Below are 17,178 nucleotides of genomic sequence, written 5' to 3' on the forward strand. Positions count from 1 at the left end.
TGCAAAATGACAAAATAATTGGGTAAATTTGGCTTTAACAGAAGTTAAGATGTCACTCTTTCTAAGCATAAATTTATTCTTTCACTTTTTTATTTTATAGTTCAGTCTTTGATTACTTTATGGGCACACTGTGTATTAAAATGATATTTTTAGCAGTTCGTGAATGTTAATTCTGTGTCTGAGATTGTCTCAAAACACCAAAAATCATTTGTTGCTGACTTGATTGTTCATAATTTGAGATGCCATTTCACATCTGAGATGTTTTTTGTTCAGCTAATATTCTTTTGGACTGACATGTTTGTGATGAGAGGCATACACAATTTGAAACTCTACTGTAATTAAAGCAGTACATTAAATTTTGTAATTAAATTTACAAAAAGTTTTATTTTTAATTTTTAAATTATGTATAAAGGAAGCTTCATCAAGAGCGCATAAATTTTGCAGGTCAGGATTCCTTGGTTGATCCCCAAACCCTGTGTGTGGGGGGGAGGGAAATTTTTTTGGGAATACAGTACAAAGTCCATAATCCGGACTCGTCGGGACTTTGGCGATTCCGGAATTAGGGCTTTTTCCGGATTATAGATCATCAATTTAAATCTGGTAAGATGGCATGCAGAAATTATACAATTAAAAATACGAAACCGTAATTTATGAAATAAAGAGCAATTATGATCTAAAGGGTATCAAAATTTACAATAAAAAAGCTTAATATTTATTTGTTTACTTTATTAAACATTTCTTTCAATGTAAGCTGTTTAAGTAACTTCGCTTTTTGTGCTAATACTTTCTCTTTAATTCTATACACGGACATAATTTCTTGTTCGCTTTTTGTGCTAATACTTTCTCTTTAATTCTATACACGGACATAATTTCGTGTTCAGTTACAAAGTTCCACTGTTCAAGTCCTGCAATAGCTGTGTCGAAAATACTGACTAACTTGTCAATTGGAATATCTCTCTAGTTGGACTCTTTGTTTTACCTCGACGTGATATTATTCATTTCTTTGTGTATTTTCTATGGACTTCACCGAACTATAAGAGAATTCTGAACTCGCATGTGTTCGAAAATCTTTAAATGTCATGTTATACTGGGATAGCGAAAATCATCACGGGTACCCAAGAGAGCATCAGCATCGCACCTGAACTGAAGTGCGCATGGGTAAACGCTTTATGCGCATGCATAGCGGATGCACACATTAAAAGCGCATGCGTAAGTTTGTGGCTTTGAGGTCCGGATTATAGATCATTCCAAATAATGAACGTATGGATTTTGTACTGTATTATATATATATTTTTTGGTTTTAGATACGTGCACTTAATTTACATATGCTCTTAGAATTTAAATGATATTGTAAATTAGTTGGCAGCAATAACTAATTTTATTTTTATTTTTTATTTTTGCAATTAAAATTTCTTAATTTTTAAATTTATGTTAGCTTTATACGAATAGAGAATATTTGTTAAATTATATATATATATATAATGACTACAAAAAAATACTAGTGCAAAACATTCTGAGCAACAACAGTAATAAAATTAATTTGCTTTTTCTGTCAAATTATAGAATATTATACGTATAGTGTATTTTTATTAAAAAGTTTGTTTTCATATGCATATCAGAAAAATTTGTTCTTAAACTTGCCATGGTGAATTTTGGGAATGGTTAAATCTTTGTATATTTACATGCAAAAATGAATATGGATTACAGGCATTGACAGATTAAGCATTTGCAAATTATGTGAATGCTATTGTATGTTTTTTTAAGAAGTTATTAAATTGTAATTGCTTTTATCTTATTTTTCTTCCATAGTTACTCGAAACTTGCAAAAAATTATCTTCACAAGTAAAAGATCTGAAAAAGAAGCTGCTAGCTAAAGATGAACGAATCAAAGAGCTAGAAAAAAAGCTGCAGCTTTTCCAGGAAGTTGATGAGAAAAATTAAAAAATTTTCTATCAAGATTTTCGTTTAAAAAAATAAAATAATAATAAAAAAGCTGTGTATGTATAATTGTTATTAATTATGTATATTTTATGTTTTTTAGCCTGCAAGTACATGTTTTGCATTTGGCTTCTATTTAATTTTGTGTTAAAGTAATTATTCTCTCTTTGTTTGTTCACTGACCCTCAACAATTTCAAATCTGCCATATTTTTGAACAAGAAAAATTTATCACTTAACTAATTTCAGTAATGTTACTGAATATAATACATAATTCTTTAATTATTAATTTTGTTTACTGCAGTTTTTTATTCTAGATTTTTCTAGAACTAGTATGAAATAGCAGCTTTTAAAAGAAATTTACAAAAATGTTCATCATTTGCTAACTGAGCATTTGATTTATTTCTGATGTAGAAAAATAGATCAATATTTTTTTTTCTTTTGAATTTACATGTTTTAACTGAGGCAGTTTAAGTGTATTTTGACATTATTCAGCTTTCAGATTGTATGTTATAATTTGTATGAAATAGAAGCTTTCTTAAAATTTTTATGAAAAATTTTGTTATCATTTCCTGGCTCAGCAGTTTTTTTATTCTAGATTTAGTTATACTAAATGGGAAATATTAATTATATTCTGTCTAAAGTTTTAAAAAAAATGCTGTAGACTTTAATTTTTGCAGAACATCAGTGAAAAAGTGATATTATTGTGGAATTGTATATGTATCTATGTATAATATCAATTAACATTCAACGGTTTTGATATCTTGTTAGAAAAAAGGTGCAGTCTTTGTATAGAGTTTTATGGTAAGTAGTTTTCTTGCCATTTTTTCTTCTTGTAAAGAAAGTTTTAAATATAATAGAGTTAAGGTAGCTTAGCTAGGCATGCTATAAAATGCAATAATGTACTGTAATTGTGCATAACAGAAACAAGAACAAAAATGCATTTCATTTTGTGGATTTTCATTACTGTATAAAAAATTATCTTAAGTATTTAGTGTGTTAATTAATTTAGAAGGACTTAAAAAAACTTTACATCTGAGCATTCTTATGGACTGAATGTATTTCATAGCTATTGTAGTGTTGTGATATTTATTGGTTTTGATTGAACCAATATGTTAAATTAGCAAGTAAAATTTACACTTGAAAAGTGCTATAGGAAAGCCTTTAAACTTTGCACTGAATGTTTTAAAAATAATACTGTAGTGCCTTCGATATTTAATTGAAAGATATTTTTTATAAAATATATTTATTTAATTAATGTATGCGCATGTTTTATTATTCTTTTTGTGTTTTTTGGGGGGGATGTTAAGACATGTTTTTATTTATATTAATGCTAATGTTTAATGTCTTTAATAAAGTTGTGTAATATATTACATTTTTTTTCTTATTTTATAGCACATTTAAAATATTTCATAGTATATAATGTTGTTTCCATATAATTTATCTTTAAAATTGCAGCTGTAGTCTTTGTTTTTCTTTCATATTAATTAAGCATGATTTTGAAAAAATAAAAATGGCAGCTATATATTAGGTAAATTTTTTTAATTAAACACTATTTACATAGTTATTCATGTGTACTATTTAAACTTTTTATGTCATTAAAAAATTTTCTGAGCTTTCACAATTTGTGTTTAATATTTTTATAATTTTAACTTTTTATGAACTTTTTGAATTCTGTTTTCATAAATAATAATTTTCTGATTATTTGAAATGAAACTTTCGTGTTCAAACTATGCTAAATCAAGCACAATTTTTAAGGAAAATGTGTGATAGAGGGTTAATTTCTTTCCGTTTTACAATATTTAAGATTTAAAATGTATTTTTTGGTTTGAAATTTATAGACATTATAAAATTTTTTTTTTCAAGAGATGTTTCATGTACTTTGTATTTTATTCTAGTGACTCTAATATGGAATTTTGTTTTTCTGTTCAAGATGTATTTCTGTAAACTCTACTTGTCTTTATATATGCAGCCTTACATACACTAGCAATGTCTTATAATTTGTGATTTAATATTTTTGATAAAGCACATTTCTTAATTTTTGATTCATGATCTGATACTTAGCCATTTAATTATCTCTCTCATTGCATATCTATAGCATATCATTCATGTGTATGGAGCCATCTTTTTTTAAGCCTCCTTTTTTTAATGAATCAGAATTATGTTCTGTGAAGCAATTTATTTGTGAATCAATAAAATTCAGTATAAATTGAAATAAACTAAAGGGGAATGTGGAAAAAATATCATGTTTTAAACTTTTCGCTCCATTTGAATTAATGGTAAAAAAGTGGTTTGGGGGCTCACAACAGTTCCCCCCCCAGATTTGATTAAATACTTTCTTCATTGCAAATAACTGTATCTGTTTTGAAAATTTTCCTATTTTTTTATATTTCGTACTGTCTTTGTATTTTATTATATAAATTATATACACGTATCCAGTTACTGCATTTAATGACCACTATGATATATATTGGATATATTTTTGTTATATTAGTGGTTTTGTTTTTACTATTTATGTAACTGTGTTTTATTGTTATTTAACATTAGCTTGTGCATGTTGATGTTCTGTTGTAAATTTTTTGTCTGTTAGGAATAAAGCTTTATTTAATGTTTAAGCTTATAATTATGATGTTTGAATGCAGCTATATATCTGCCTTTCATTATTATATCATGATTCATGATTAGAAATCATTCTTTTCCTAGAACATTCCAAAGTATCGAATATACATGTTGCCTATTTAAAAAAATTTTTTTTTCTCCTATTGTACTAGTCGAATGACATGCCAAAGCATTGACTTGTAGCCATTTTCTGAATAAATATTCTATAATGTCTAACAAGTTTTGTTTCTTTATTGTATATTTTTTTTATCCTAAATGGAGAAAACATACTTTAGTTGATAAAAAGTTTAGAAAAAACCTAAACATCGTTTAAAAATATTGATAATATGTAGAGTTTTTCAAAAAGGTGGACTTGATTTTAAATCACTGTATAATGATTTATTGTAAATCAATTTCATTGTTTGTTAACAAAATGATTAGAAAGTATCCAAGCTTTAACTGTAGGAATGGGCAGGTTAACTTTAACATGTGCAGAAATCTTGGTCTGTAGCAGTGGCGCTGTCTTTAAACAGCCAATTTATGTGAAGATAATGACTGTGTAACAAAAAGTGCAGTGTACACCATGGTACCGAGAATTTAAATCTTGTCTAACTGGTTGGTGCAGGTTTTTTTATTTTATTTTATTTTATTTATTATTATTATTATTATATATATATGAATTTTCAGTGGACACAGCCACTGTTGCAAAATAAGCACTTGGATTATTTCCATCACTAAAGTTCCACCAAATTTGATCTAACTTTGGGGGATATAAATGGAATACACTTTTGATACCTACAAGACGATTTATGAAGCTCATATTAAAATTTATTAATTATATGCTAAAAAAATTAATTTTTATTTTTGCATTAAAAATATTAATTTCCCTAAATAGTTTTCTAATAAAATTATTTCAAATCAGATTATTTTCAGTGACTCAGTAAAATAATGAATATGCTCAGTGTCCACAAATATCCTTAACTGACCTATATTTTCGTAACCATTAGTCGTAGATACATACTTCCTGTTAAAAATGATTTAAGTGAGACAAGTATTCTTGTTTTGGCATTTTAAAATTAATTTTGTAAAAACTACAAACTGTAACTTTTTACATGTTCCCCCCAATCCATAAACATGTATTTAGGAAAATTTTATAACCGTTAAAAAAAAATGTTTTACTCTTGTATGACTGAACTTGACCGAGAAATTAAATTTCAAAATTTATATTTGATGTTATTTTCAACTTGCTGACATCCAGATAGGAAGTAGTTGGTGACTCTGATTACTGTACCAAAGGGCCTGGGTTCGAATACCAGAGAAGGCATGGATAAAATTTGTCCCTTCCTTTAGAAGAAGCAATGGTGACCCACCTATTAAATGCCTCTATTATACTTTCAGCCTTAGTAGTGGTCAATGCCTATGAATGACTAGAGCCCGTCATTGGGGGGGGGGGTTCAACTTACCTTGAGAGGCCATTCAATAAATGAATTATAATTTGAGGTTGATTTTTCCTTGTTTGTATTTACAACTGGTGTGCTAATTTTTTTTTTTTTTTTTTGCATAAATCTATTAGCATTTAAAATGTTTTTAAATGTTTCAAGTTGGTCGTGTACTTATGCTGAAGCTTGCCAATGTTTTTGAAACAGGAATTCTGCAAGATTCTGTAAACAACCTCCTTTTTGAAAAAGATTGCATTGACCAGACCTTTATGTAACAGTCTGCATAGAAATGCATGTCGCTTAATCTACTGTTTTAATCATCATTTAATTACTATCTTAAGTTAAAAACTTTTTTTAAACTGATATGATATTTTTAGTTATATATAAATGCAAAGATTTCCGTCTTCAATTTGTGTTTGGCCCAAAATAGACTTTTGACATTAAAATGAAATTTTTGGTTGGTCAAACGTATATAAAAAATTAAATTTTTGTAACTTTTAAAAATTGCTTTTTTTTAAAAAATTTAAAATTGCCAAAGCATGAATATTTGCATCTTTTAAAATATTTTGTAATTTGAATTATATGTCTACAACCAACAGTTGCAAAAGGGGGGGGGGGAATGTGTGAAGGATAATGACTTTTGGTGACACTGTGTATATGTAGAGAATTTTAACGATTTCGCGGCTGTTTAACATTTAAAATGTATTTTTTCAGATGTTCGATCTGATAACCTTTATCTTGCTTTGTAAATCTGCATCATGATTCCGTGATAGAAGGGCTTTCCATAAAATTTCCAGCTATATTGATTTTCTTCATCATGCACTACTTTCTGGTGAGTTTACGTTTAGAAAAAGCTCTTCTCAAGAGAACAAAGGTAGAGTAGGTGAAACATAAGGGACTTCTCAGGCATATACTGAAAAGCTGTAGCATTCTTCATGTTTTCAAGGAAAGCAGTGGTACTTTTCGAACTATGACTCAATTGCTTTGTGTTGCTGAAGTTTCATTCACTGAAAGTCATTAGGATTAAGGAATAGGATTTTTACTGTAAATATCGGACATGAAACTTTCTCTTGATAGTACTTTGAGTTGATTTTAACAGTTTTTTCCCCAATCTTCGTATTTTTGATTTCCCATTGTAAGAGAATCTTGTGACAATCAAAAACCCTTTACTGTAACTTCCAACATTTTTTTCCTTTCGTTTTCGATAACAAGTAGGCTATTTTTTGTTGCAGTCATTTAAGTAATCCATGCTTCATCAAGAGTTGCAGTGTATTTGCATTTATCTCCTGGAAGACTTTAAATTTGATTTCTGCATCGGCGGATCTTATCTTGTTATTGACGATTTAACTTTAGAAATAGTACGTACCTTTTTCAGGTGTTCATTTGGAATCTTCTTTCCGAGTAGAATTAATAATTGACAGCTTTTTTCCCTTTTTGATTAATAACATTGCTTATTTTGCATTTAGAAATTTTATTATCATGTATTTCATTTCATTTTTGAGTTTTCAATAGTAATATTTCTCTTCGGAAAGCAGAAAAAACATATTTAATCCACCGTTTCTCATTGTAAATAATTTCTGTCAGAAATTTTTATTCCAAAACATTTGTTTTATTAAAATTCTTTATCGAAATCGTTTTAGAATTGTAAAAGTACAAAATGTACTACCGTGAAGCTTTGAATTAAAAAAGAGGTTAGGAGTAATTCCATCACCCCCCCCCCCCCCAAAAAAAAAAAAAATTCACCTATTAACTTTTGTCCAGAAGCTTTTTAGTAATGGTGGATAAAGACATGTACACAGATTACCTGGGAAGGGATGATGGAATATCATGAAGTTTTTGCGAAATATTATGTAAAATGGCTTGAAAATACTTTTATCAAATTTGGTTACTCAAAAGGATTATATGTATGCATTTCATTTATGTGCACGAGTCTTCAGTGGATGACAAGTGCTCACCAATTCAAATTGATAGTAATCCTTAAGAATTCATTTCATATCATCATCAATTGTTAAGGCTTTCTAACTGTTCTGTAAACTGTTGGTATCTCTTACATATGATGTTAGTTGTGTATGAGGTTTTGCGTAAGAGTTTGAGGTCACATCCATATAAATTTAAGTATTGCATTTAATCGAACTGTAAGATAGACAGTGTCGGATTATTTATGCTGCAGCGATTTGGTAATAAACCAGTATTCACTAGTTATAATGCAACTTCGGAAGAGAAGTGAAAAGAGAATGACATCGGCAAATGACCGCTATATAACAACCATAAGTAAATATTAGCAAAAATTGGTTGAATTTCCAACTGAAACAATACTTTAAATTCTACTGATTTTGAGGGCGATCAAGCACAGATCCCTCTTCAAGTTCAAAAGTATTCTGTAAAATATTTTGCAGGCATATTTAAATAAGAATATTCGCAAACGCATTTAAAAATGTAATGCATATTTACAATATTATTTGGAACATATTCTTGCAACGTTTAAATTTTGAATTAAAGGAAAAAGCTTTGAGATATTTCTGCAAATCGAAAATGTGCTTTCTTTCCTTTTAACTCTGATCTCCAAAGGCATCTCTGTTTATTGCGCAGTTTGGCCTTTCTGTAAACCATTAGGGTACGAATATTCCTTGCGCCAAAGAAGGAAAGAAACGGTTATTTATTAATTAGTCTTGTAGGATGTCTTCACGTAATCGTGGTACAAAACGTCTTTGAAATTAGGAAACCCATTTTTTAGTAACATCAAGATTTGCCAGTTAACGTATAAACCAAGTTATTTACAAATTAGTAGAAAGATAGTATAAAAATAATTAAAAGGGAATATAAAAAAGATCTAAAGATGTATACATTAAATTTCTTATTGCAATCATCCAACTATTAACTTTGATTAAAGTTTAAGTAATAATTATCATATCACTTTAGGCGAGAAATTAAAAAATATAGTTAATACCAGCTTTTTTTTAAAGATATGGAAATTTTGAATAGAGGAGTTTTATTCTATAAGAGAATTTTGACTAAGTTAGTCATTTTTGTAAGTATTCAACATTGTTGCAAATATTTTTTATTCTAAGAAGTTGAGTATATATGGTATTAAGTATTATTCTTTTGGAAATATTGGAGTGCTAATGGATGAGTTTTATATTTGGGAAATGAAAATCTATTTTTTTGTTGTAAATTTTAATATCTTTAAAATTGATAATTTGCAAATCTAGGTAATTAATATTCATTAGGTTTTTTTTTTTTTTTTTGAAGCAGCAGACGAAAAATCTCCAATGCCCTCACCGAGACTCGAACCTGAACCTCTCGAATATGCACCGAGTGTGCTAACCATTACACTATACTGGAAGGAAGGAGAAAATACCTTATATGCTCCCCCTTTTAAAGGGCGACTGGTGATTAGGAGACCAAATCTCCAAATCCTGGTGGTGAAGAATCAGCATCCACCACCTTTTTTAATTAAGGCGCCACTGTAAAGTCATTAGGTTTTTTGAAGCAGAAGAGGTGAAAAATGAGTAATGCCGTCTCCGGCATTCGAACCCGGATCTCCCGAATACGCGCCGAGAGTGCTAACCATTACGCCACGAAGGCATGCTAGAAGGAGAGAGAAACTCTTTGACTCCAATTATGCTAAAGTTCTGCGAAGACTCCAACTTCTGCAAAGTTTCATTTTGGCGTAAAATAGAATTTGCAAATCAAAATCGAATTAAGTACAAGACATGTTTATTTATTTAATATATGACGCTAAGCAAGAAGCATGTAGACTCAAAAACAGAGTACCTCAAAATAAAAATGTTAAAAAAAATTTAAAAAAGTCAAAGTTGCTGAACATTAGTATCCAGATTCAATTTTTGAAATGTTTGAAAGACGTACTGGCGAACCTGTGTTTCAATTTTAAATTAATTCCATGAATAATATAGATTGCATTTACGAAAAATATCGTTTGTTTTCGCAATTTATAATTAAAATCTCCCAAAATACTCACTTTTTTCCTTTTGTTTATTTTAATCTGTACTAATTGTTGCGAATCATTTTGCTAATGAAATTTAGAACTAGATTTAATAGGGTCTGTCGTGACGAATTCATAATGGAAATATCTGTTTCCGCGGTAACCGTCACGGCAGCGGGACCAGAAGCGCTGACGAAGGTGCGGAAAATTGCAGAGTTATTTTCTGTTGTTTCAGTTTATTCTTACGCGACCTTATTTGTTGAGCTCTCCACCCTGTATGCTCTAGAACTGAATTCATGCGAATCTTTTCTATTCCAGGTAATTCGTATATGAACGTGACATGACAACATGGCATGAGTCACAGATGATAGGAAAAATATGCTCTCATATATTCCTTTCCACTTAACTCTATGTAAATTTACAGGAAGGTTTAACTTTGTAGTCTTTTATTCTACTAAGTATTGAGGAACCTAGTGAACAGTTAAGTGAATAATCACTTAAATCCAAGAACAGAAACTTACACACAAGAAGGGTTAATTACCCTTTATTTGCTCCAAATAAAGATCGGCCCCTTTAGAGATTTAGCCGAAGCTAACACAATTCTAACCTAGTTGTCTCGTAATATATTAAACTACTCAGAGGAGCTATCAAAAGGCACGTCATACGACCGAGCGTAGTAACAGTTAGAGAGACGTAGCCTAAAGGCGCTATTCAAGAATCCTAACTCTCTCTCTCGAAGTCAGAAATTAAATAATTTCTACTTCATTTGCATTTAACGTGACTATAAAAAAACTCATTCTGGTAATGAATTGTAAGCTGAAGCTAGAAGAGATAGGAAAGGTTCATAAACTTAAAATAACTGTTATAAAATTAGTTTCAAAAGAATAAATTGAATTTAAATACAAATTTAATTAAATTTTAACAAACATGTATGTGATGTATCAGCTTTAGTCGTAGCTTAAATAATCAGACGATAAATTTAAAAAACATGATCCATTTATTATTATTCAGGAGAAATAGCAGTTACAAAATTCATATCTCCGGAGTAAATAAAAAAGAATTACTAATAACTTTTTGTATGAAGTTTACATTATTACATTTGTTATATTAAAGAAAAAGCTCCGATATTCCTTTTGCGAGTCCTTTTATAGCCTCTGGAAAGGCGGAGCTTCCAAGAAGTGACGTCAGCTTCGTCAGCCAATCCAGTTCGCTTTTACTACTTTCAGAACATTCTATAACTGTACGTGTAGAAAAGGCGGGAAAAACAACTTGACTACGGGGCTGTGAATTTAATTCCACGTACTTTCAAATAAGAGAACGTCGCCATTAAAAATGAAAAGAACATACAGTTAGAATTTTAAGTGTATTCTTGACTATGAAATTTTATTATTACATGTATATACGTAAAAGCAAATTTAAAGTTAAAATAATTAAAAAATGTTTTCGAACTAATCTACAATTTCATTTAAATTCAAATAGCATAAGTAAATCAAGTGCGAAACCAAACCATGAAAATAAATTCACCAATTTAGCAAATTAAAAATTAATTAAATTAAAAAAAAATGCATAAGTGAATGACTGTTGAGCAGGCAGGAGACAGACTTATCAAGGGGAAGTTGCCTCCAAACCTAACTCTACAATTATTTAATTCGTGTTTCGTCATTCCTGCAGGCAAGAATAAAAGTCAAAACCAAAAGTAAATACATAGTGAAGTATGTCAAAAAAAAAAAAAAAAAAAAAAAAAAAAAAATTACCAATAAAGTGGTGCCTTGAGAAATTAGCAATTAAATTAAGGTCTAAAATAAAAATAATGAAGTATTTTGAGAATTAAGCAATGTAAAGTGTAGTATTAAATTAAATTAATTTTTTTAATTAAATTTTTCAGAAAAATTAATTTAGAAACCAATGCATTTTAGAAACCCTTGTCTACAGAAACCTCCCCGACACGAATATGCATATCAATTAAAAAGAAACTAAAAAGGAACTAGACATAACTTATATAAACTAATAAGAAACTAAAAAGAACTAATTCATAATTTATAAAAACAAATACATACTAAAAAATACTTAAAAATATAATTACATATTTAGAAAATACTTAAATACTACATAAAAAATACTTAAAAAATACTTAAAAGCAAGTAAATAGTAAGTTTTTATTCTAACTTACCTACCATATAGCGTTGGGGTCTGTAAAAGTATTTCCTAAGTGATGTAAGTGTGTTCTGCAAATTATATAGATGGCGCTTATGTAAGTAAAGTTGAGTGCCAAGCTGCTATCTTTGTTTTATTAAAAATTTTGTAAGCTTTAATATTAAAATATTTAAGTAATATAAATCTAGAAAAAATCCTAAAAGTATGTAATTCAAGTTTTAATTTTAACTGACCAACTATTTATGGTAGGGAGTTTAGTAGCTGAACCAATCAAGAGATGTAAGTTTGCAGACATCTCTTTTACATCTCTTGATTATTATAAAATTAGGATATACTGTAACGATTCTCTACTGTGTACTTTAAGTTACAGTTGAATGTGAAGAATCTTAAGAACTGATAAGCGAATAATCGCTTGAGTTCGTGTACAGAAAACAACAAAATAGAAGGGTTAAATAACCTTTTATTATTCTAATCAGGTGTAACAGAACTCCGTCTTAGAGTTGTACAATAAAGCCAACACTCGGGCTTGGACTTAAGAGACTAAAAATTAAACTTAATCTTAACTAAAAGGATACAGCCGAAGCTATCAAGATTCTAACGGAGTTGGCCCCTTAACGCTCATTGACTGCGAAGCTATCAAGGGCCGAGCGTAATAATAGCTTAAGAGAGAATAGCCTAAAAAGGCGGACGCGTGCTAGCCAGAATCTCTAGTTCTTTCTGACTAAGACAGTAGAACTTCGCGGTTAAATACCGCTCTTCCTCAATTCGCATCCAACCGTGATTCTAAAACTACGTTCTGACCGGAAGTGGTAAGTTGAAATTAAGAAGCGATAGGACAGAAAGTTTAACTCAAAATTTAACTGTTAGCTAAATAAATATAATCCTTACCATAACTTAGAACTTTTCTCTATCCAGTTGAGAATTTGAAATTTAACGCAGGAATAATATAACGGACTAAACCACTCGTACTTTCAGTAAACTTATAGCTATCCTAGTGAAGTCTGTAATCTAGATAATATTCAGTGGCGTAATTAGGAATATGCAAGGAATGCAGCTGTGTAGGGTCCCAAGGCTTTAAAAGGAAGATAGAAATAGACTAGTGTTTTTTTCCAATAAAAGCATTATAAGCAATGTTTTCGCAGATGTAAAAACAGAGTTTCGTGTAGTTATAGATGGGAAAATAAGGAGCTTTAAAGCTTATTTAGTGTTAGCGCCTTAAATTTGTCCCTCGTTCCAGCTTCGTTTTTGCGTACCTTCAGATAGGCAACATCTAGAGCTGCACAAAGACGGTTGAAAGAAAATTCGAATACAAAACAAGCTGCACATTGTTATTCTGATTCTCTGCGATAATGGCAGTAGGAGGCCCTTCATTTTCTTTCATTTTCACCTTGTCCAGTTTTCTTGCGACTCAAACGCTTTCAAGCCGTTAATGATGAAGGCCATTAGTGATTCTGCGCTACTGACAATTTCACAATCAGACTTTTTAGGAAGCAAATTTCGAGTTTCTCCAGGCGATCTTTGACAAAGGTTGCGAAAGAATAAATGGCAGGTTATTACCTACCTCAAAAAAGAAGTTACGAGACAACAGAACCTCTTATAATTCATTAGATGGCTGTATAAAAGATGCAAGAAATGTTTTCACATTACTGTCACGGGATAGATGATTTCTCATCAAAGAAATCGAGTTAGTTTAGATTAAAGATTAATAATGCTCGTGAGAACACTGTTGGCTATGCAGTGTCTCAAAAAAGTGATGGGACACTTGTGCTTTACAAAAGGAAACTGCAATAAAATAAATTTAAAAAACATGTAAAATTTTTTGTGGGTGTGTTTCATACTTAAATTTAGTAACAATTATTACATAACATATATTTTCTCAAAATATTAAAATATTAATTTAATAAAAATACAATTGTTTAGAACGGAGCAGAAAATGGCTCACTTAAGTGATGAGACAGTTTTCCATCAAATATTTATCCAAAAATTTTACTTTTCATAAGGTTTTAATATTTTGTTGGATGTCCTTTTACTTTTAAAACATGATTTAATCTTCTTGGGGTGGATTCGACTAATTTTTTTTGTGATTTCTGGAGTGATTTTACCCCATTCTTCTTGAAGCACCGATTTGAATTGTTGTTTTCAAGAAATGGTGTGTTTGCGAATTCTTGATTCCAATTCTTGCCAAATATTCTCTATGGGATTTAATTGTGGAGATTGTGGGGGTGTTTTTATTATTTCAGGACAGTTATACAGCAGCCAGAGTCTAACGTTCAAAGCACTGTGCTTGGGGTCATTGTCCTGGTAGAATTTAAAATCGTTATGAAGGTTCAGTTTTCGTGCTGAAGATTTCAAATTTGATTTAAAATGTCAATATACTTGTACTGATCCATTATACTGTCAATAAAAACAAGGTTACCTACTCCAGCGGACGACATACACCCCATACCATAACTCCTCCTCCACCATATTTTACTGTTGGCACCAAGTTCTGTTTGCGAAATTCTTCCCTGGGTTTTCTCCACACCAAGATTCTACCGTCAGAACCAAATATATTAAATTTACTCTCATCAGCAAATATAACTTCATTCCAGTAATCAGAATTCTTATTTATGTTGAGTGATTTTGCGAAAGCCAGTCTGAGTTTTCTATTCTTTTCACTTATGAAGAATTTTTTCCTGGCTGCTCTATCGTGATATCCAGTAGATCGAATTACTATGCTAATAGTCTCAGAATTAACAATTACTCCATATAATGCTTGTAAATCAGCAGCAACTTTAGAAGCACTTATTCTTGGATTTTTTTAAAAATATTTCGAACGATAATTCGCTTTATTCCATTGCATAGCTTTGATGGTCGGCCAGGTCTTCTTTTATCCTGAATCATATGATTCTTTTTATATCGTTTAATGATATTGAAAACTGTTGAATGTCTGAAGTTAACTGTTTCAGTAGTTTCTCTAACAGATTTTCCACGTTCAATATGCAAATTAATAACTAATTTTCGAATTCCATTTCGAATTTCTTTTCGTTTAGCATTCATGGCTGCACAGAGCTAAAAAACACAAAAATTCCAAAACAAACTGGAGAGAAATACTGCAGACGATTTTATAAATTATTGGCAATTGCTTTTGAGTAAAAATAAATACCCCAAAAGATATTTTTATTGCTTACTTCAGACGATTTTTGCTGCATAGTACGTAGTGTCCCATCACTTAAGTGAGCCATTTTCTGCTCCGCTCTAAACAATTGTATTTTTATTAAATTAATATTTTAATATTTTGAGAAAATGTATGTTATGTAATAATTGTTACTAAATTTAAGTATGAAACACACCACAAAAACACAATTAAAATCATTGCTTCAAGAAGAATGGGGTAAAATCACTCCAGAAATCACAAAAAAATTAGTCGAATCCATCCCAAGAAGATTAAATCACGTTTTAAAAATAAAAGGAAATCCAACAAAATATTAAAACATTTTAAGAAGTAAAATTTTTGGATAAATATTTGATGGAAAAGTAAGTGCCCCATCACTTATGTGAGCCATTTTTTCCCGTTCTAAACAATTGTATTTTTATTAAATTAATATTTTAATATTTTGAGAAAATGTATGTTATGTAATAATTGTTACTAAATTTAAGTATGAAACACACCCACAAAAAATCTTACATGTTTTTTAAATTTATTTTATTGCAGTTTCCTTTTGTAAAGCACAAGTGTCCCATCACTTTTTTGAGACACTGTATATCCGTTGCTGCTTTTAAAGTTTAGTTAGATAATTAAACGATTTACATTTCTTTCATGCAGCATAATATTGAATTCCACTAAAAATTAAATAAATAATTACTAAATTAAACTGTTAATACCAAGTAAGCGAAAAACTTTTCATAAAGAATTTCTGTAAATAATAAAATCAAAATCTGAGTATTAAACATCTAAAAACTGAAAATATACTTGAAACCAAAATCGAAAAAACGCTAACTTACTGGATTCTTAAGACGACCTTCTTAACGTAAATCAACTGAATTCTGAAGACGACCAAACTGAGTTCCTTGCATATGAAAGTAGAAGTTAGAGCTGCTCTGGAGAAGCAGAAATTTTGTAGTTTTTGGAAAAAATATGTGAAAGGTTCAAAGTGTCCAATAGCAGAACTAAATATTTTAACATGTGTTTGAAATGACCTATCCTGTTAAACTTTGTGTGTGGGGGGGGAATTCCAAACGTTGTGTGTGCTCTGTAAAAATTATTACCGACGAGGAAAATAATCGTCGATCCAAAATGGCGGCATAAGAAACTTCTAAAAGATGTTGTCTTCTGTAAAATGTTAAAACGCGAAAGCAGTACTGGCTCAAAGTTGAGGAAAAGGAAAAATATTGGTTATGAAAGGTAAAAGTATTCACGTAATCGTGGTACAATACGTCTTTGAAATTAGGAACCCCATTTTTTTAGTAACATCAAGTTTTGCCAGTTAATGTATAAACCAAGTTATTTACAAATTAGTAGAAAGATAGTATGAAAAATAATTAAAAGGGAATATAAACAAGATTTTTGTACATATTTAAATTAAATTTCTTATCGCAGCCATCCAACTATTAACGTTGATTAAAGTTTAAGTAATAATTATCATATCACTTTAGGCGAGAAATTATAAAAAAAAGTAATTAATACCAGCTTTCTTTAAAGATATAGAAATTTTGAATAGAGGATTTTTATTCTCTAAGAGGATTTTGACTAAGTTAGTGATTTCGTGTTGTAAATTTTAATATCTTTAAAATTGATAATTTTCAAATCTAGGTAATTAATAGCTCCTTGTTGAAAGTTAGTTTTATGGAGTTTCAAACATAAAGGCTAAATGCAATCATATTAATTTTTAAAATTTTCTCATCTAAAGTGATATGATAATTATTACTTCAACCTTTATCGGAGGTGATAGTTGGATGATTGCGACAAGAAATTTAATGCAAATATGTACAAAGATCTTGGTTATATTCCCTTTTAATCATTATTTATACTATCTTTCTACTATTTTGTAAATAACTTGGTTTATATATTGACTGACAAATCTTGCTGTTACTAAAAAATAGGGTTCTTAATTTCAAAGACGTATTGT

General features: G+C 29.7%; 1 protein-coding gene across 2 annotated transcripts in view; it reads left to right on the plus strand.

The window, feature by feature from the left end:
• Nucleotides 1–4,774, plus strand: part of LOC118203821 (coronin-2B-like) — a 59,218-nt gene extending 54,444 nt beyond the window's left edge. For both annotated transcript variants that reach the window (XM_085824410.1, XM_085824411.1), the window contains one exon: nt 1,810–4,774. In XM_085824410.1, coding sequence (XP_085680536.1) covers nt 1,810–1,941 — 132 coding nt within the window. In that variant the 3' untranslated portion in view covers nt 1,942–4,774. The remainder of the gene's footprint in view (nt 1–1,809) is intronic.
• The last annotated feature ends 12,404 nt before the right edge of the window (nt 4,775–17,178 follow it).

This window comes from Stegodyphus dumicola, chromosome 9 (assembly GCF_044657685.1).
Source record: "Stegodyphus dumicola isolate Sdum_Otavi_A_Nest chromosome 9, ASM4465768v1".
NCBI classification, from domain to species: Eukaryota; Metazoa; Arthropoda; class Arachnida; order Araneae; family Eresidae; genus Stegodyphus; species Stegodyphus dumicola.